The sequence below is a fragment of the Podarcis tiliguerta genome (assembly GCF_965153285.1).
Source record: "Podarcis tiliguerta genome assembly, chromosome: 18".
Classification (NCBI taxonomy): Eukaryota; Metazoa; Chordata; class Lepidosauria; order Squamata; family Lacertidae; genus Podarcis; species Podarcis tiliguerta.
This window is the reverse complement of record NC_139551.1, coordinates 6,539,263-6,560,216: the sequence shown is the minus strand read 5'-3', so window position 1 is coordinate 6,560,216 and position 20,954 is coordinate 6,539,263. Positions and strand designations below refer to the sequence as shown.

Below are 20,954 nucleotides of genomic sequence, written 5' to 3'. Positions count from 1 at the left end.
AAAGTCCAGCTAATGTGCCTCCCCTCTCCTGCTCCATTCTGTGGCATTTTTTCATGGTTTCCTCTGCAGTACAGTGCCCAGTGTGGCCAAACCGGTCGCACTACCCCAAAACCGCCACTGAAGGAATCAAGCCCAGATCTCCCCTGTTCTAGAACATTATATCAAGCATGGTTATTGCAGAGACATACTCCCAGCTTGACAAACATCCATGAATTGAGCGTGAGAAGGAGCCATCGGAGACCGGAACTTGACTCTCAAGAAGACCATGGAGGAGTGGGCTTTTTGTTGTGAAGAGGGGCATGCGGTTTAGAGGGATCTTTTTTAATTATTGCGCATTCATGACAAATGATATCAGGGTGGTCGGACGCGGTTCCACTTTCTTCTTTTTAAAAAATAAAATTTATTAGATATTTTATAATTATAAAAAGAAAAACAATAAAGACAATACATGAATTCAACAAACAATACATCAACAATAAAAAAGGAAAAAACACAATACAACAATACCACATAAAAAATAAGAACAAAAACACACATCCAAATTTTGTATCCAAATATTTCATTAGCTTATTTCCTCGACTTCCTCGCACCTCCCTTTTTTGTATTCTAGTTCAAACTATCTAGTTCAACAAATCCTTTCCCTCTTCTTCAATTTTTGTTCTATAATTTATCCTAACACAATTTAACTTTCAATTTTCCAATTTAACACATTAACGCTTAATATTCATATAGTTCTTAATAACCCTTCTGCTAAAACCGTATAACTTCATTCCAGCATTCTTCTAACATTCATTAATTTTGCAATATTTCTGTAAATATACTTTAAATTTTTTCCAATCTTCTTCCATCGACTCTTCTCCCTGGTCTCGGATTCTGCCGGTCATTTCCGCCATTTCCATGTAGTCGCGATCCCACTTTCTACTCTTTCTGTGTCTGCAAAAGCTTCATTTCCAGTCAAGCACATCCTTGCGGGATCTTCTTTTGCTAAAGTCCGGTAACTGGTTTCTATCTCGCAAATGTTCTGGTACATTTATGTCCTGCTTTTGTCGAGCTGTAGTAACCCACTCCAGACAGAGAGAGAGAGAGAGAGAGAGAGAGAGAGAGTTTTTGGGCTGTATCAAGAGACAATAGAGCATGCCTTCAGGGGTGGCATTTGCAGCACTGAAGTCATCTCACTGGAGAGCAAGCCTGGGCAGTTGTGTCTGCCGAGCAAGTTGTCTGGCATAGATGGGGATTCGAACTCTGGGCTCCCAGGTCCTCACCTGACACGTTTGTTTGGGCAAGCCTGGACGCGGGTGGGGCTGTGGTCTAAACCACTGAGCCTCTCAGGCTTGCTGATCAGGAAGTCAGCAGTTTGAATCCCCGTGACCGTACTGGGCTCCCGTTGCTCGGTCCCAGCTCCTGCCAACCTAGCAGTTCGAAAGCACACCAGCGCAAGTAGATAAATAGGTACCACTCCGGCGGGAAGGTAAACAGTGTTTCTGTGCGCTGCTCCGGTTTTGGTGTTCTGTTGCGCCAGAAGCGGCTTAGTTATGCTGGCCACATGACCTGGGAAAACTGTCTGCAGAGCGGACAAACACCGGCTCTCTTGGCCTGTAAAGCGAGATGAGCACCGCAACCCCAGAGTCATTCGCAACTGGACTTCAGTGTCACGGGTCCTTTACCTTTTTATCCAGGTATCTAGAATGTTGACATTAATTTGCTTCAACTTGCTTTTAAAGCTTATTGTTGATTTCAATTATTTTTGAGTATTTTAAGTAGGCTGGTTTGTTTGTTTTTAAACTACTTGGGATGTTGTTTTAACCAACATTTTTATTACTTTATTCTTTTCGCAAACAGCTTTGAGGTTTGATTACAATCAAGCTGGCCCTAGGTTTGTAAAATAAACAGATACAGTGGTACCTCGAGTTAATTCGTTCCGGAGGTCTGTTCTTAACCTGAAACTGTTCTTAACCTGAAGCACCACTTTAGCTAATGGGGCCTCCCACTGCCGCTGCACCACGGGAGCACGATTTCTGTCCTCATCCTGAAGCAAAGTTCTTAACCTGAGGTACTATTTCTGGGTTAGCAGAGTCTGTAACCTGAAGCGTATGTAACCCGAGGTACCACTGTACCGTAATTCAGGCTCGGTGTCTGATTAGGCCCTACGACCCTTAACGAAGCAGGACCACATAAAAGCGACCTACAATTTACCTAGAAAGGAAACCAGGGCTCCGGAGGTTTTGCCTACTAATCTGAAATGTGACCAGTGTCTCTTTTTTTTTAAAAAAAAATGAAAATAAAACCACTATACTAATTCCAGCGCAGGTACAGAAGCAGAGAACATTCAGACTAACCACTGGCAGTGGCGTAGCGTGGGTTGAGCAGCCCCCGGGGCAAGGCAAGTAATTTGCGCCCCCTAACCCGTGGATTTTAGTAGGGGCAGAGAGCTGCGAGCGCGTCCCCCTCCCGATGTTGCGCCCGGTGCGGCCGGCCCCCCCTGCACCCCCCACGCTACGTCACTGACCACTGGTGACAATACATTAATACATGGGTAGGCAAACGTGCTGTGGGTTAAACCACAGAGCCTAGGGCTTGCCGATCAGAAGGTCGGTTGTTCAAATCCCCGTGACGGGCTGAGCTCCCGTTGCTCGGTCCCAGCTCCTGCCAACCTAGCAGTTCGAAAGCACGTCAAAGTGTAAGTAGATAATTAGGTTGGGAAGGTAAACGGCGTTTCTGTGCGCTGCTCTGGTTCGCCAGAAGCGGCTTAGTCCTGCTGGCCACATGACCCGGAAGCTGTACGCCGGCTCCCTCGGCCAATAAAGCGAGATGAGCACTGCAACCCCAGAGTCGGCCACGACTGGACCTAACGGTCAGGGGTCCCTTTACCTTTAGGTAAAGGTACCCCTGCCCGTACGGGCCAGTCTTGACAGACTCTAGGGTTGTGCGTCCATCTCACTTAAGAGGCCGGGGCCAGCGCTGTCCGCAGACACTTCTGGGTCACATGGTCAGTGTGACAAGCCGCTTCTGGCGAACCAGAGCAGCGCACGGAAACGCCGTTTACCTTCCCGCTGGTAAGCGGTCCCTATTTATCTACTTGCACCCAGGGGTGCTTTCGAACTGCTAGGTTGGCAGGCGCTGGGACCGAACAGTGGGAGCGCACCCCGCCGCGGGGATTCGAACCGCCGACCTTTCGATCGGCAAGCCCTAGGCACTGAGGCTTTAACCCACAGCGCCACCCGCGTCCCCCCTTTACCTTTACCTTTAGGCAAATGAAGGCCCAGGGGCTGGATCTGGCCCAATCACCTTCTAAATCTGGCACGCGGACGGTCCAGGAATCAGCGTGTTTTTACACGAGAATGTGTGCTTTTATTTAAAATGCATCTCTGTGTTGTTTGTGGGGCATAGGCATTCGTTCATTATTATTTTTTACAAAATATAGTCCGACCCCCCACAAGGTCTGAGGGACAGCGGACCGGCCCCCTGCTGAAAAAGTTTGCAGACCCCTGCATTAATAACTAGCTCCCTGCTCCTCCCACGCCCACGTGCAAGAAGCAGCCCTGTTTTAAGTCTATTATTGATTTCCTTTGTAACCAGTTCGCGACGCCGCGTTCTGTTCCCCGCCGCGTTCCGCCGCTCCCCATTGGCTGGGGCTCGATTCCTCCCCTCGCCCGATTGGTTCCGACGCGCCGCAATGTAGCAAAGCCGGCGGGCCAACGTTCTGTCCCCGCCCACGCCGGTGAGTAGCTGAATCGAGTCACCTCCGCGTTTAGCTGCGTGCGGATCGTCGCTGGAAGACCTTCGTTGTTGCTCCGGGTCCGGGGTAGTTGAAAGGTATGGTCGTGGTTTAATTGTTTCAAGGTGGCGGTCGTATGCAACAGTTCCGGGGTTAAAAAGCAGTTTCTTGGAAGGAGGGGGAGTAAAGGAAATTCCTGGGGTTAAGGGATCGTTGGGGAACGATTTTAAAAACTGGGTGGGTGAGATTTCTTAATTTTAATGGGCGATGCGTTGGGACTTGCTGATCTGCTGGTTCATACCGCGCGTTTAAAATACCCCACAGATTCTTAACACTCCCTCAAACTCCCTCTCCCTCCAGCGCCCCCTCCTCACCTCAGAGTCCTGTAAAAATAAAACTTTTTTTTATACCTGCTTACCTGGGAACAAACTCCATTTCAAAACTGGGTCGGCATGCCTAGGATTGTACTGTTAGGATCGTAAAAAAAAAAACCCACAAACCTCCTAATTCCCAGAAAAATTGATTGTATAATACAGCACCTCCTTTAATTATGCATACATAAATTTGGCTAAATGTTTTGGGATTCGAAACTAGCAAATGAGAGGAAGATTCCAAAATGCAAATAGTATTGTTTTGTTTTTTTAATGCAACAGTAGGATCAAAATATGCCTCGGAACTCCCCGTTTGGATATTTCTGGAACGCTTTTGTTTAAAAGTGGAGCGGGTTGGGGGCCTTTCACCCCCCCCTCCAGCCTTCTAGGGTTTGCTTCCGGAGTAGAGTTCTTTTTTTAAAGAAAAGGAACTTCGACGTGTTGTGAGGATGTATTTGCATGTGAAAGTGTTTCTGTGTGTCTTCCACAAAAGGAGATCTTTGCTTCACTACAAAGCCATTCAGAGTTTCCCAAAAGAAGTGCACACACACACACACATACACACCCCTAGCTGATAACAAAAGCACCCATGGGATTTAACCTACAAGGCAGGGAAGTTCAGGACGGGCAAGTTAATGAGTAAATAACATCTTGGTGATTTTGGTGAGAACTTCCAGCTCTCTTAAGCAACTTGGACTTCCTAAGAAGGCGATTTGGTCCTGATGTTCAGCCGCAGTCTTAACAGCCTTCTCTGCTCTCAATCAAGAGGTCAAGCGAAGGTACAGTGGTACCTTAGGTTAAGTACTTAATTCGTTCCAGAGGTCCGTTCTTAACCTGAAACAGTTCTTAACCTGAAGCACCACTTTAGCTAATAGGGTCTCCTGCTGCTGCTGTGCCGCCGGAGCCCGATTTCTGTTCTCATCCTGAAGCAAAGTTCTTAACCTGAAGCACTATTTCTGGGTGAGCGGAGTCTGTAACCTGAAGCGTATGTAACCTGAGGTACCACTGTATGTGCATTTAAGGAGAATTGGAAAGGGCCGTGAGCTATTTAAAACACTCTTTTTTTTTAAAGGGGAGCCCTTTTCAATCTGAGGGGGCTGCACTTCCTTCTGGGGGCTACATGGAAAAGCAGGCCGAGCAATTACTGCAAATCTTAACTTTGCAAAGTGTAAACACACTCATTTCCTCGGTACAGGCAAGCAGGTTTAGATCAGGGCTCAACAACTTTGGTCAGCCCTCAAGCATGTTAACTTCATCAAATCTGACCCTCTTTGGGAAAAAATTGGACACCCCTGCAAGGGTCTGCTCCTATGCAGGCATTTAAGTGGGACTTACTCCTGTGAGAGGGACGCGGGGCGCTGTGGTTTAAACCACTGAGCCTCTTGGGCTTGCCGATCAGAAGGTTGGCAGTTCGAATCCCCGCAACGGGGTGAGCTCCCGTTGCTCGGTCCCTGCTCCTGCCAACCTAGCAGTTCGAAAGCACGTCAAAGCGCAAGTAGATAAATAGGTACCACTCTGGCGGGAAGGTAAATGGCATTTCTGTGCGCTGCTCTGGTTCGCCGGAAGCGGCTTAGTCCTGCTGGCCACATGACCCGGAAGCTGTACACTGGCTCCCTTGGCCTGTAAAGCGAGATGAGCGCCACAACCCCAGAGTCAGCCACGACTGGATTAACTGTCAGGGGTCCTTTGTTGTTGTTGAGTTGTTTAGTCATGTCCGACTCTTTATGACCCCCTGGACCAGAGCACGCCAGGCCCTCCTGTCTTCCACTGCCTCCCGCAGTTTAGTCAAACTCATGCTGGTAGCTTCGAGAACACTGTCCCACCATCTCGTCCTCCGTCGTCCCCTTCTCCTTGTGCCCTCCATCTTTCCCAACATCAGGGTCTTTTCCAGGGAGTCTTCTCTTCTCATGAGGTGGCCAAAGTACTGGAGCCTCAGCTTCAGGATCTGTCCTTCCAGTGAGCACTCAGGTCTGATTTCCTTAAGAATGGAGAGGTTTGATCTTCTTGCAGTCCATGGGACTCTCAAGAGTCGTCTCCAGCACCAGAATTCAAAAGCAGGGGTCCTTTATGGCAGAGGGTTTCTCTTCACATTATAACATGGGAACCATTGTTTCTTGTCCACTTATTGGGATTTGAAACAATGGAAGGTTTCGCTTATCTGCCTAGCATCTAGGAAGGAACGCAGGCTTAAAATTCTAAGACACAGCGACAGCCACCCGCTTGGAGGACTTGCACAAATTTGTGGAAGCTGTCTTAATGCAGTTTCCGTTTCAGTAAATCAGAGCTGTCGATAGAACCATCTTCCATGAATTTGTACAGCCCTTAAAAAACAACAACAACGAAGGCCTGCCCATCGATCGTCCCTCAGCGTATCATGTGTCGGGGAGTTCCATAAGTTAACTGGCCATTGTGGGGCAGAAGCGGGGTCCCTCCTGCCTCTCCTGACAGCTTCTTCCTCCTCTCTTTTAGCCGTGCCATGACGTCGGAAGGAAGTCCCGTGAGCGACACGGCTCCAGAAAACCAAGAGCCTGATCAGCAGGTATGTTGGTCCCTTAACCCCAAGCAGGGTGGTGGCCGCTGGCGGTTTCTGGGACCCGATCTACCCCTTTTCTCTCCTTGGCCAAATACCTGTGCCCCTCTATTCCGGTTAGGAGATGGGAAACATTTGCATTCTTCCTTTTTTAATTTTTCATTTTTGGAGAGAAGGTGGGATGTTTTATGCAGTGATATTCCCGCCCCCACAAAAATGCTGCCACCTTGCAAAATGTTCTTGGCTAGGTAAAGGGACCCCTGACCATTAAGGTCCAGTCGTGGCTGACTCTGGGGTTGCGGCGCTCATCTCGCTTTACTGGCCGAGGGAGCCGGCGTACAGCTTCCGGGTCATGTGGCCAGCATGACTAAGCCGCTTCTGGCGAACCAGAGCAGCGCATGGAAACGCCATTTGCCTTCCTGCCGGAGTGGTACCTGTTTATCTACTTGCACTTTGATGTGCTTTCAAACTGCTAGGTGGGCAGGAGCAGGGACCGAGCAATGGGAGCTCACCCCATTGCAGGGATTCGAACCGCCAACCTTCTGATCAGCAAGTCCTAGGCTCTGTGGTTTAACCCACAGCGCTACCCACATCCCCAATAAACAATGTACTGTACTATAAAATAAATAAGACAGTATTGTAGAGGATAAGAATTAAAATGTTTTCTTACCTGCGCTGGTGATAGTCATTGTTTGGATGGGGGGCTTTTATCCATTAATCGATTCGTAGCTGAACTGAGCTCCACACAGTCAAAAAAACAAATGAACCGATAAAGCCTCAAAAACGCAAAATAAATAGCAAAAACAAAAGCGGCAAACTTAATCCATTCCGGAAGTCTGTTTGACTTCCGAAATGTTTGAAAACCAAGGCGCAGCTTCTGATTGGTGCAGGCGCCCCGGAAACAATAGCCGACAGCCGCATCGGACGTTCGGCTTCCGAAAAACACTCGAAAACCGGAACACACACTTCCGGGTTTTCGGCGTTTGGGAACCAAGGCGTTTGAGAACCAAGGCACCACTGAAAATGAGCTGCCAAGTCATAATAATAATTCTTCTCTTTCTGGTAGAATGTGGTCACTCGAGTGGTCAGCCTCCCGCTGGTCAGTTCGACCTTCGACATGGTCTCCTCGGCTTACGCCTCCACAAAAGACACCCACCCCTACCTCAAGTCTGTCTGCGACGTGGCAGAGAAGAGTGTGAAGACCCTCACAGCAGCGGCCGTTGGCGGCGCCCAACCTCTCCTGACGAAGCTGGAGCCTCAGAGTGGGTGACGCTGTCAAATTGTTGCTTTGTTGCGTGCCTTGTGCCGCGCCGAGGTTGAGAAACGGTGGCACGTACCCTCGCCTCCTCACTGTATGCTTAAAGCACAGGGCGTTCCCCCAGAGAATCCTGGGAACTGTAGTTTGCACCTCGCCACTGGCAAACTACGCTTCCCAGGATTCTTCGGCGGGGAAAGGGAGTAACACACTTTGAATATGTTTTCGGTGCGTGGCGTGGCACGAAAAGAAGGATCTCGTAGGTCACACCCATACCTTGCATTTTATGTATATAATTTTTTATTAGTTTTTTTAACATATCATTTTCAACAGTAATTAAACATACTTTTACCTCTTATTCAAATTTTTTCCTGTCTGAAAATTTTCCAATCTAACCTCTCAGTATGCATTTCTTATCTTCCCTATTACATTTCAATCTCATAACCAATATATCTATCTTTTTCTACTTTGTAACACTTTGTATATTTGTCCTTACAAAACTTATTGTATCCCGGGGGCTGGATCTGGCCCAATCGCCTTCTAAATCCGGCCCGCGGACGGTCCAGGAATCAGCGTGTTTTTACATGAGTAGAATGTGTGCTTTTATTTAAAATGCATCTCTGGGTTATTTGTGGGGCATAGGAATTCGTTCATTTTTTTTTTCCCCCAGAATATAGTCCGGCCCCCCAGCAAGGTCTGAGGGACAGTGGACCGGCCCCCTGCTGAAAAAGTTTGCTGACCCCTGCTCTGGAGGGTCAGCCGGTCTCCCCAAAACTGCTTTATTGGGGTCAACCATAACGTTGTGAGCAAGCCTTTGTATTCTTCAGATGTTTACCTAAAGTAGGGACAAAGACTGTCCTTTCCCAGCAGGCCCCCAGTTCCGGATCAAAACCTTATTCAGCCAACTCCCCGGCTTCTTGGCTTTCACTAGGCATTGGGCACCCTTGAGGACTATCAGCTTGGCAAGGCTTTACCGAAAATCCCCCCAAAAGCAGTTCCCTGGCCACTGCTGCCAAGATGGCCTGCATGCTTTCCTGAGTTGTCCTGTTCCCACATCACAGGTTTTTGGACGCTAGCAATATAATCTCTGTGTCTTTTTAGTTGCAACGGCCAACGAGTATGCTTGCAAAGGGTTGGACAAATTGGAAGAGAAACTGCCTATTTTGCAGCAGCCGTCGGAGAAGGTTGGTAATTTTTTTCTTCTTTCCCGACATGCTCTGCTCAGTGGTACATTATCTGCGTTGAATGCAGAAAGTTCAATTCCAGGCCCCGTAAAACCATGGACAGCTGCCAGTCAGTGTAGACAGTACTGTACTCAGTGGACCTCTGATCTGATTTTTCCTATGTACAGTGGTACCTCGGGTTAAGTACTTAATTCGTTCCGGAGGTCCGTTCTTAACCTGAAACTGTTCTTAACCTGAAGCACCACTTTAGCTAATAGGGCCTCCTGGTGCCGCCAGAGCCGGATTTCTGTTCTTATCCTAAAGCAAAGTTCTTAACCTGAAGCACTATTTCTGGGTTAGCGGAGTCTGTAACCTGAAGCGTATGCAACCTGAAGTGTATGTAACCCGAGGTACCACTGTATTTAAATCTGCCCTTTTTATTTAAATCAACTACTTTTTTGCGTGATTTTGTAGATTTCGTACGGCGCTTTTCCCTAATGTAATGCATTTCAATTTGTTGCTTTTAATAATGTGTGCCTTTTTCTACTACATTTTACCCCAGTACAGTATACACAGTACTTGGTTGGAATCTGTGGCTGGGAGCTCCCAGGCTACCTGCAGATTCCAACTCCCTCCCTATTTGTTTTTCAAAATACAGTGGTACCTTGGTTCTCAAACTTAATCTGTTCCGGAAGTCCGCTCCAAAAACCAAAGCGTTCCAAAACCGAGGCGCGCTTTCCCATAGAAAGTCATGCAAAATGGATTAATCCGTTCCAGACTTTTAAAAACAACCCCTAAAACAGCAAGTTAACGTGAATTTTACTACCTAACAAGACCACTGATCCATAATTGATTTCAGCAAGGCATTTGACAAGGTGCCCCATGATATTCTTGTAAAGAAGCTGGTAAAATGCGGTCTTGACTATGCTACCACTCAGTGGATTTGTAACTGGCTGACTGACCGAACCCAATGGGTGCTCATCAATGGTTCCTCTTCATCCTGGAGAAGAGTGACTAGTGGGGTGCCACAGGGTTCTGTCTTGGGCCCGGTCTTATTCAACATCTTTATCAACGACTTGGATGATGGACTCAAGGGCATCCTGATCAAATTTGCAGATGACACCAAACTGGGAGGGGTGGCTAACACCCCAGAAGACAGGATCACACTTCAAAACGACCTTGACAGATTAGAGAACTGGGCCAAAACAAACAAGATGAATTTTAACAGGGAGAAATGTAAAGTATTGCACTTGGGCAAAAAAAATGAGAGGCACAAATACAAGATGGGTGACACCTGGCTTGAGAGCAGTACATGTGAAAAGGATCTAGGAGTCTTGGTTGACCACAAACTTAACATGAGCCAACAGTGTGACGCGGCAGCTAAAAAAGCCAATGCAATTCTGGGCTGCATCAATAGGAGTATAGCATCTAGATCAAGGGAAGTTATAGTGCCACTGTATTCTGCTCTGGTCAGACCTCACCTGGAGTACTGTGTCCAGTTCTGGGCACCACAGTTCAAGAAGGACACTGACAAACTAGAACGTGTACAGAGGAGGGCAACCAAAATGGTCAAAGGCCTGGAAACAATTCCTTATGAGGATCGGCTAAGGGAGCTGGGCATGTTTAGCCTGGAGAAGAGGAGGTTAAGGGGTGATATGATAGCCATGTTCAAATATATTAAAGGATGTCACATAGAGGAGGGAGAAAGGTTGTTTTCTGCTGCTCCAGAGAAGCGGACACGGAGCAATGGATACAAACTACAAGAAAGAAGATTCCACCTAAACATTAGGAAGAACTTCCTGACAGTAAGAGCTGTTCGACAGTGGAATTTGCTGCCAAGGAGTGTGGTGGAGTCTCCTTCTTTGGAGGTCTTTAAGCAGAGGCTTGACAACCATATGTCAGGAGTGCTCTGATGGTGTTTCCTGCTTGGCAGGGGGTTGGACTCGATGACCCTTGTGGTCTCTTCCAACTCTATGATTCTATGATTCTATAAAACGAAAGCAACCAACGATGTACTGCAGTCACACAATCAATGCACACAGTCACAAAAACAAAACAAAAGAAATGCAAAAACAGAAAGGCGAAATAAATAGCGAAAACAGACAGACCTCAGCGTAACACTCAAAACGGAGCACGTTCAGCTTCCGAAAAATATTCGCAAAGCAGAACACTTCCGGGTTTGCAGTTTTGGGGTTCCAAGTTGTTTGAGGACCAAGGCGTTTGAGGACCAGGGCACCACTGTAATCATGGGGACTAGAATCCTGCATTGTTTTTTAGAAGAGCCACAGCTCATTGGAAGGCCATCTGCTATCTCCCCCTGCCTGAAACCCTAGCTGAGAGCTAGCAGAGCAGTTCTAGCTAAAAGCTGGTCAAACAAAGAAGGAAGTCAAAAAGAGGGAGGTGTGCTGCATGACTCGTCCTTTTGTTACCTGGACAGGTAAGGTCACGCCCACCTTCTATCACATGCAAAAGGAAGGATGCTCCAGCCAGGAGGAACAGGAAGTTTTGACTGGCTGGACCAAACATTCCTTCGCATGTCTTCTCTAGGATTACCAGGAATGTTGTACTTGACTGCCTCTCATGGATCACATCCCATAATGTAAACAGCAACCTGCTTTATGTGTTCTGTTGCACAGCAAGATTTTGCTGGTGCAAAACTCTTAACTCGTCGCCATGTTCGAGAAACCCTTGGAGCTGGAATGTCAAGAACACGCCGTCGTATTTTATCTTGCAGAGTAGAGACCGACTCTCGCATGATGGGAACTTATCCCTATCTGTGACGTAGGATTGCTTCTCCCCACAGCTTAGGGGGCACAATACTTGCCTTACCCCGGACGCTAGCAACCCACTCTGCGCCACTGCTAAAGACTGAAATGGAAACATCCAACCATTTCTGCCGCATTTGCCAGAGTGAAACCTCCTGTCTAGTGCAAACTTTGGTTCATAGCATTTTGCTCACACTTTTCCAGGTGGTTGCAGACACGAAGGAGCTGGTCTCTACCAAAGTGACTGGGGCCCGGGACACTGTCTCCGGTACCCTCAACGGGGCGAAGGATGCTGTGGCCGGCGGCGTGAGCGGGGTGGTGGAAATGGCCAAAGGGGCCGTACACGGTGGCGTGGAGATGACCAGATCGGTGGTGGCTGGCAGTGTGAACACCGTCCTGGGGTCCAGAGTGGGTCAAATGGTCACCACTGGCATGGATGTGGTCCTGGGCAAGTCTGAAGAGCTGGTGGACCACTATCTCCCGATGACGGACAAAGAACTGGGTAGGTATTGTCCTTGTTAAGGGGATTCCTTTATTTCTAACATTTGTTAAATTTATAGGCCGCTCTCCCTCCCAAAGTTACTCAAGACAGCAAACACATGGGCAGTCAAGCAATAAAATATATTAAAAACCAATTCCTGGACAAATGTAGACCAGGAAAGATACCTGCTTTCGGTTTTTTGCCAATTTTTATTGATTTTCCAAAAAAAAAAAAAAAAAATCACAAATGAACATCAAATTAATTCAGATTTAAAAGCTGACTTCCCATTCCGCTCCTTGATGTTTCACTTACTTCCCTCCCTTTCTGCTCAATGTTACATACATTTCCAAATTACATTTCAAGAACTTAAAATATTTGAGCGTTTTATCCTCATTTTTTCCAATTTTCCTCTACTGCTTTTGGTTTTTTTGATGGACCGCTGTGCTTGCCCATTATCTGCTCATTGTTTTTACATATGCCGCTCAGAAATAATTAAGTGCTTAGTTAGATGTTTTAAATAAATATTTAGAAGATGAGAGAGAGAGCTCCTACCTGATATTTAACAGGAGGGGTTTACGTTTATAACACTATATTTATTTATACCCTCCTGTGTGAACGGTTACTCTGTGCTCGCCATGAACCGGGATGTCACCAGTTGGTCCTAGAGGTCCCAAGTTCCTGATGTGCAGAATAGGGACCGCCTCTCACATGGTGGGAACTTTCCCCTGTACTTTCCTTACCCTGGACGCTGACAACCCACGCTGCACCACTGCTAATGCTTGAAATGGAAACATCCAAACTTTTCTGCCGCATTTGCCAGAGTGAAACCTCCCATCTGGTGCAAACTTCGGTGCATAGCATTTGAAGTACTAGGCATTCAAGCATAGCGTTTTGTGCATATTGAACTGATACCTTTAACGCCGCCATAACCACCACCCCACTCTCATTCCCAGCTGAACTCGCTACCTCCGTCGAAGGTTTTGAAATCGCCACCGTGGAGCAGCAGAAGGAGCAGAGGAGCTACTTTGTTCGGCTGGGGTCTCTCTCGTCCAAACTCCGCCACCGAGCCTACCAGCACTCTCTGGGCAAGCTGAGGGATGCCAAGCAGAGTACCCAAGATGCCCTTACCCAGCTGCACCAAACCATTGAGCTGGTAAGAATGCCCCAAAAACAGATCCAGAGCCTTTTATTTCTAATCTATACTCTATGCACTCCTTAACTGGGCTAGGGCTGCTTATGTCTGGGGTGGCGGACATGTGGTTTTTGCTATTGTGTATTTTGTGGGGGGTTATGTTGTAAACCACCCTATGAACTTAATAAATAAAAGTGATTTACAGCTTGAGAAGTGCCCATTGGCTGAGCTGCTATGACATCACTTAAGGCACATTTCAGCTGCCCAGGGTGAAGGTTCCAGCGATGTATTGTTGGCAAATGATTAGAGGGGTTGGATTGAATGGGTAGAAGACGCACGGGTTCTAGGGCATAAAGGAGAGCTTGGCAGAACGGGCCAGTGGGCTAGTGACCACCTAGATTCTTCTGGGAATCTGGCAAACAGGACACAAGCACAACAGCAGTTTCTGATTCCCAGAAACCGGTATTCCGAGCCTTGCCACATCTGATGGTGGACGTGGAACACAGCCATCGTCCCTACGATCTGCTGATAGCCTTCGGGTCCATGAGTTTGTCCCATCCAGTCCACAACCCTATTTTAAAGCCACCCAATGTGCTTGCTGTCACGGCCTCCTGTGGCAGAGAGTTCCGCAGTTCAGTTGTCAGAATAAGGACTTCCTTTTGCCTGCCCTTTCTCTTCCAACACCCAGTTTCGTGGGGTGCCAACTGCCTTCTAATGTTGCGAGAGAAGCTCTCCTCTGTCCACTTTCACAGGGTACCGTGGTGGGTTGGGGACAGAGGTTTGGGGCTTGGCGGGATGGCATGTGCCCTGGGCGGCAGGAACAGAGTGAGATTTAGGCAGGCAATGTTTGAGGACCCTGGTGAAAACAACCACATGGACCACAGAGACGTTGGAGTTGGTAAGCAATGGCTGCATTGCATGGAGGCATAAAACAATTCTCCATCCACATCAGGCCTTGTCTATACATAACTCGGAGCGCAGTGCTGATGACGTCGAGGTTTCAGGTTCAATCTGCCGCATTCGCCAGAGTGAAACCTTTTGAAACGGATGATCTTTGGGGTTCTGCCCAACTCCATGATTCTATAAAAGGTGTAGGGGGACCTGTGGCCCTCCAGACGTTGCAGAACTACAGCTCCCATCATCCTTGGCCGTGCTTGCTGATGGGAGTTGTAGTCCCGCGCCATCTTGAGAGCCAAAGGGTTCTTCTTGACCTGTAAGCAATAGCCGGTGCAGGAGAACAACTGGGTTTTTTTAAAAAAATTTAAACAAAAAGAAAAGCAAGCTTCTGGTATGGTTCCCTCCGACCCTTTCTTGTCCCCTGTCAGATGGAACATGTCAAACAGGGAGTGGACCACAAGCTACATGGCGGCCAAGAGAAGCTACATCAGATGTGGCTGGATTGGAACCAGAAGCAAGCTCAAAGCGATGAGCCACAGCACTCCTTGGTGCAGCCAGAGGTAGCTCCTCCCTTTCTGTCAGGGGGGGCGGGTGGGGAGATCAGCCCCTTCTAAAAACGAGTGACCAGTTGCCCCCCACCCACCCACCCCCCAAAAAAGATCCCTTGATGGACAACCCTGCGATCAAGAACCTGATGCTGTACAGCAAATCAGCACACTTTTTCAGTACAGTGGTGCCCCGCAAGATGAATGCCTCGCAAGACGGAAAACCTACTAGACGAAAGGGTTTTCCGTTTTGGAGGTGCTTCGCAAAACGAATTTCCTATGGGCTTGCTTCGCAAGACGAAAATGTCTTGCGAGTTCCTGCGGGGTTTTTTTCCTCCCCCCCCCCTTTTTCCTAAGCCGCTTAACAGCTGATCCGCTAAGCCGCTTAACAGCTGATCCGCTAAGCCGCTAATGGGCTTGCTTCGCAAGACGGAAAAAACCGCAAGATGAAGAGACTCGCGGAACGGATTATTTTCGTCTTGCGAGGCACCACTGTATTTTCTTACCTGCGCTGATGATAGTCATTGTTTGGATGGGCTTTTATCCCTTGCCGCGGTCACACAATCAGTCCATCAGTAGCTGAACTGGGTTCCGCACAGTCACAGAAATAAACTACCGTATTTTCTGCCCTATAAGACTCACTTTTCCCCTCCTAAAAAGTAAGGGGGAAATGTGTGTGCGTCTTATGGAGCGAATGCAGGCTGCACAGCTATCCCAGAAGCCAGAACAGCAAGAGGGATTGCTGCTTTCACTGCGCAGCGATCCCTCTTGCTGTTCTGGCTTCTGAGCTTCAGAATATATTTTTTTCTTGTTTTCCTCCTCCAAAAACTAGGTGCGCCTTGTGGTCTGGTGCGTCTTGTAGAGCGGAAAATACAGTAACCAAAAAAGCCTTGAAAACACAAAATAAATAGCAAAAGCAAAAGCACCAAACTTAATCCGTTCCGGAAGTCCGTTTGACTTCTGAAATGTTCGAAAACCAAAGCGCGGCTTCCGATTGGTGCAGGCGCCCCGGAAACCATAGCCGACAGCCGCATCGGACGTTCTGCTTCCCACAAACGTTCGAAAACCAGAACACTTCCTTCTGAGTTTCCGGTGTTTGAGAAGCAAGACATTTGAGAACCAAGGTACCACTGTAGATTTTGATCAAAGGCCAAGGTTCTAGACCCTCTTGAGGTGGAAGTAACGCCAGTTTCTGGGGGGGGGGGGACGCTGCGCAAGGTTGCCAATGTGGTTCCATGTTTCTCACGGAGGACCTTAAGGTCCATAAATAGCAACACCCTAGAGGTCCTGGGCCCTAAGGAAGTCAGATTAGCCTTAACCAGAGCCAGGGCCTTTTCAACACTGGCTCCAAGAGACCAGGGCCCTGCAGGATCTGATTTCTTTCCGCAGGGCCTGTAAGACAGACTTGTTCCGCCTGGCCTTTGGCTTAGAATCAATTTGATTCCCTCCCCGTGTTTCCTTTTTCCTTTCTCCTCCTGTGATGAGGCTGCATTTTAATGTTTTAATTGTTTTAACGTTGTACAGTGGTACCTCGTGTTACATACGCTTCAGGTTACAGACTCTTCAGGTTACAGACTCTGCTCACCCAGAAATAGTGCTTCAGGTTAAGAACTTTGCTTCAGGATGAAAACAGAAATCGTGCTCCGGCGGCAGCGGGAGGCCCCATTAGCTAAAGTGGTGCTTCAGGTTAAGAACAGTTTCAGGTTAAGAACGGACCTCAGGAACAAATTAAGTCCTTAACCCAAGGTACCACTGTACAGTGGTGCCTCGCAAGACGAAATTAATTCGTTCCGCGAGTCTCTTCGTCTAGCGGTTTTTTCGTCTTGCGAAGCAACCCTATTAGCTGTTTAGCGGATTAGTGCTATTAGCGGTTTAGCGGCTATTATAGGCTATTAAAGGCTTAGCGGATTAGCTGCTAAAAGGCTATTAGCGGTTTAGCGGCTTAGAAAAAGGGGGTGGGGAGCGGAAAAAAATCTCAAGACTCGCAAGACATTTTCGTCTTGCGAAGCAAGCCCATAGGGAAATTCGTCCTGCGAAGCGCATCGAAAAACGGAAAACCCTTTCGTCTAGCAGGTTTTCCGTCTTGCGGGGCACCACTGTATTTTAATCTTGTTTTTTAAGTTGTATTTCAATCAACTTGTTTTTATTATTGGTTGTTAGCCGCCCTGAGCCCGGTCTTGGCTGGGGAGGGCAGGGTATAAATAAAATTATTATTATTATTATTATTATTATTATTATTATTATTATTATTCTCCTAGGTGGAATCCCAGTCTCTCGCCATGCTCAGGGGCCTCACACAGCAGCTGCAACTCTCCTGTGTCACCCTCGTGTCCAGCGTCCAAGGCCTTCCCTCCGGCATCCAGGACAGAGTCCAACAGGTCCGCCAAACCGTTGAGGGTCTACACGCCTCCTTCTCCGGCGCTCGCTCGTTCCAAGACGTGCCGGCCGCCCTCCTGAGCCAGAGCCGCGAGAGGATTGCCAAGGCGCGCGGCTCAATGGATGAGATGCTGGACTACGTCGTTCAAAACGTCCCCCTCCCGTGGGTGGTGGGGCCCTTTGCCCCCAACCTGGTGGAGCTTCCAGATGTGCCGCGGACCGATGGCGAGGCGGCCGAGGGAGGTGTCTCCCAGGCCCAGGAAGACCCCGCCGAAAAGACCCCGCAAAAGGAGCCCTCCGAACCGGAGAAGGAGCTTTAGAGCTTCGGTGCTGTCCGTTTCCGAAATCTGCAGAGAATCCTTGGGAACTGTAGTATTGCAGGGAAGTTGAGAATACAGAACTTGTAGCCCTCCAGATGTTGTGTCTCTCCGCTCCCAGCAGCCCAGGAACATCTGGAGGACCATCGATTCCCCGTCTCAAAGACCTGGTGCTTTTTTATTTTCTTTTTTGCAGAACTACAGTTCCCAGGGGTTTCTGGGTGAGCAGAGGTTGTAATTTAGATGTGCCTTTTTGGAATGGTGGCGGCAGCGAGGGAAAAAATGGCATTTGATGAGCCGCTTTGTGTGTTTGTCAAACACATCTCCCATCCTTTAGAAAGAGAATATTGTCCTATTCCCCCACTGCCGCCACTTAGTCCCTCGCAAAGAGCTCAGAACTCTGAAATTTTGAAATGGAAAGAGAAGGAGCCTTGGGTAAATTACTTACCCAATCTGGGGGCCGCTAGAATTTTTGGAATTTACTTTTTAAAAAAAAGAGAGAGAGGAAAATGGTTTTCTCAAGCTAAGTATTACTCAAGAGTTGACCGATTGAAATTAACGTTCCGAAGCAGTGGGTTGCATCTACTGCTGACCCTACTCAGAGTAGACCCGTGCCCAGCATGTCATGGTTCTTCTTCTGAGTAGGACTGGCAGTGGCTGCAAACCTCTTGAAACGACTGGAGCAAGTGAGCTATGGGCATTATTTTCAGCTGGTCTACTCTTGAGTAAGACTAACATTGGCCATGATCTAACATGGAATCGGACCCATGACGGTCCTCTAACTAGTCCAGCCCCCTTCAACGCAGGAAACTTTTGCCCAATTTGGGACTCGAACCCACGACCTCTGGGATTAGGGGGTCTTATGCCCTATTGACAGAGCTATCCATGTGTGCCCTCTAAATCTTGGTTTTCTAGATTTAGATTCAGGAAATCCCAATGCTTTTAACGTAGGTTTGAGCTATTGTTTTAACTCTTAGTGAAATGTCTCCTCCTTCACTCTTGCCCTACCCGGTTGTGGCTTTCAGTTTTTGACAATATTTCTCTTCCTTAACCCCCTCCTCAATTTCTCAAGTTTCTTCCCAATGCCATGGGGGTGAAAAAAAGACCCCACCCTTCTCTTAATGTGGTTCCAGCATGAATCTTGCATAGCTTCCGTTGGTGGCCTTTCTTTTGTAACACCACAATTCCTCTAGTCTTGCTGCTGCCCTCTGGGGTGGGAAACTGCTCTTTAGTGCTCATTCAGAGCAAACAGCCGTTCAGGTTGCCGGTGTGTTGCTGTTTGTTCCTATTTCGAGCTAAAGAGCAGGGTTTGTTTGTTTTTCTGGGAAAGGAGGAGGACAAGGCGGCAAGCACTTGGAATTGTCCGAGTGCTGGTCAAGAGGAACTTTGGGTGAGCCGTGGAATCCACGCCAGTCCTGAGAAATCCAGCCTGACTGCTGAAGTGCTGCTAATGTTTTTGTACCTCCGTAGAATTGTTTTACTTCCAGAATAAAGAAATGACTTCTTTTGAACTGTGGATCTCTCAGCGGTTTTCGATACCATCGACCAAGGTCTCCTCCTGGACTGTCCAGAGGAGTTGGGGGAAAATAATAATAATAATAATAATAATAATAATAATAATAATAATAATAATAATAAATTTATACCCCGCCCATCTGGCTGGATTTCCCCAGCCACTCTGAGCGGCTTCCAACAGAATATTAAAATACAATAACCTATTAAGCATTAAAAGCTTCCTTAAACAGGGAAACTGTTATGCAGTGGTTCCTCTCTTTCCTCCTGGGCCGTGTCCAGAAAGTGGTGTTGGAGGATGAGTGTTCAGACCGCTGGACTCTCATTTGTGGGGTGCTTCGGGGCTCTGTCCTCTCCCCCATGCTTTTTAACATCTATACCAGGCATAGGCAAACGCCAGGCCTCCAGATGCTTGGGACTACAACTCCCATCATCCCTAGCTAACAGGACCAGGGGTCAGGGATGATGGGAATTGTAGTCCCAAACATCTGGAGGGCCGGAGTTTGCCTATGCCTGATCTATATGAAGCCACTGGGAGAGATAATCAGGGGGTTTGGGCTGGGTGTTCATCAGTATGTGGATGATACCCAGCTCTATCTCTCTTTCAAATCAGAACCAGTGAAGGTCCTTTGCGAGTGTCTAGAGGCGGTCAGAGGGCAGATGGCAACTAACGGATTGAGGTTGAATCCTGACAAGACAGAAGTACTGTTTTGGGGCGGGTGGGTGTGGGGGATTCCCTGGTCCTGAATGGGGTAACTGTGCCCCCGAAGGACCAGGTGCGCAGCCTGGGAGTCATTTTGGACTCGCATCTGTCCATGGAGGCGCAGGTCAATTCTGTGTCCAAGGCAGCTGTTTACCAGCTCCATCTGGTACACAGGATGAGACCCTAGCTGCCCGCAGACTGTCTGGCCAGAGTGGTGCATGCTCATTCATCCCTGCCTCATTTGTTTGTTCTTGCGACCATGTTGATGGTCAATAATTATAATAATAATTTATTTCTATGCCACCCATCCGACTGGGTTGCCCCAGCCACTCTGGGCGGCTCACAACAAAAAATAGTAAAAAATACAAAACTTCCCCGAACGGCTTTATATTTTAAAGAAAAGAATCTCAAAGTGGTTACAAACATACCCCAAAGCGTCAGATAAATCAATCCAGAATAAAACGTCGCTGAAGAAAAATATACTTTCAAAGCAACGCAATGAACAAAAAACATTCTCTTCAACGCTTTCAAAATAAAACATGGGCACAGAATGCACATTCAGCGCAGCAAAGTTAACACACACACACACAAAGTTTCGCTTAAGTGTTTTGAAATGAAACATTGCTAAAGGTGGTCCCTGGCTTCTTCCACAGCCTCTGCTTTCGTAGCTGGAGTCAGTCTGGGTCCCACCTTCACAGCCAGGTAAGAAAAGCCTGCGAGACAAGGAGAGATCCAGCGAGACTCACAGCCAAAATTATGGCCAAGTCTCTCTTCTGGCAGGACCCTTTACCAGTGGCGTAGCGTGGGGGGTGCAGGGGGGGCCGGCCGCACCGGGCGCAACATCTGGGGGGGGGTGCTCGCACTCGCAGCTCTCTGCCCCTACCTGGCTCACTCACTCTCTCTCACTGCAGTGCTGGCTGTGCGAATCCGATCCGAGCCGCCGGGTCACCGCCCACTGTGGAGGGGAGGGTGCCAGGCGTGCGGTGCGGTGCGGAGAGAGAGCGAGGGACTATCTGGGGGAGGGACAGTGCAGCAGGGGGGGGCAAATTACTTGCCTTGCCCCGGGTGCTGACAACCCACGCTACGCCACTGGCCTTTACGCAACATACACAAAGCATTCGAAGTCTCCTCCCATATCACAGCCTCTGCACCTGTGGGATTTCTGCCTGCAGTGCTGTAAGATGCTACACGT

The 20,954-nt window shown here is 48.1% G+C and overlaps 2 protein-coding genes across 3 annotated transcripts in view; both read left to right on the top strand.

Moving 5' to 3' along the window:
- LRG1 (leucine rich alpha-2-glycoprotein 1) overlaps positions 1 to 16,766 on the top strand; it is a 32,454-nt gene extending 15,688 nt beyond the window's left edge. The window contains 1 exon segment of the mRNA XM_083421750.1: positions 16,743 to 16,766. The gene's annotated coding sequence lies outside the window, so the exon portion shown is untranslated.
- LOC310668419 (perilipin-3-like) lies at positions 3,651 to 19,058 on the top strand. Of its 2 annotated transcripts, XM_083421713.1 has the most exons (8): positions 3,651 to 3,813; positions 6,556 to 6,625; positions 7,683 to 7,878; positions 8,973 to 9,055; positions 12,004 to 12,301; positions 13,234 to 13,433; positions 14,738 to 14,869; positions 17,113 to 19,058. In XM_083421713.1, exons 2-8 carry the CDS (start codon positions 6,563 to 6,565, stop codon positions 17,548 to 17,550), a joined length of 1,410 nt encoding a protein of 469 aa, XP_083277839.1. In that variant the 5' UTR covers positions 3,651 to 3,813; positions 6,556 to 6,562; the 3' UTR covers positions 17,551 to 19,058. The 2 variants fall into 2 exon arrangements, with proteins under 2 accessions (XP_083277839.1, XP_083277840.1); XM_083421714.1 differs by lacking the exon at positions 14,738 to 14,869.
- The last annotated feature ends 1,896 nt before the right edge of the window (positions 19,059 to 20,954 follow it).

What these genes read in the sequence shown, in the direction of transcription:
- LOC310668419 (XM_083421713.1), top strand. Translation starts at nt 6,563, where the DNA reads ATGACGTCGGAAGGAAGTCCCGTGAGCGACACGGCTCCAGAAAACCAA. An exon ending in GATGACGGACAAAGAACTGG is followed by an intron (nt 12,302 to 13,233) that starts GTAGGTATTGTC and finishes TCTCATTCCCAG; the next exon opens with CTGAACTCGCTACCTCCGTC. An exon ending in TGCACCAAACCATTGAGCTG is followed by an intron (nt 13,434 to 14,737) that starts GTAAGAATGCCC and finishes GTCCCCTGTCAG; the next exon opens with ATGGAACATGTCAAACAGGG.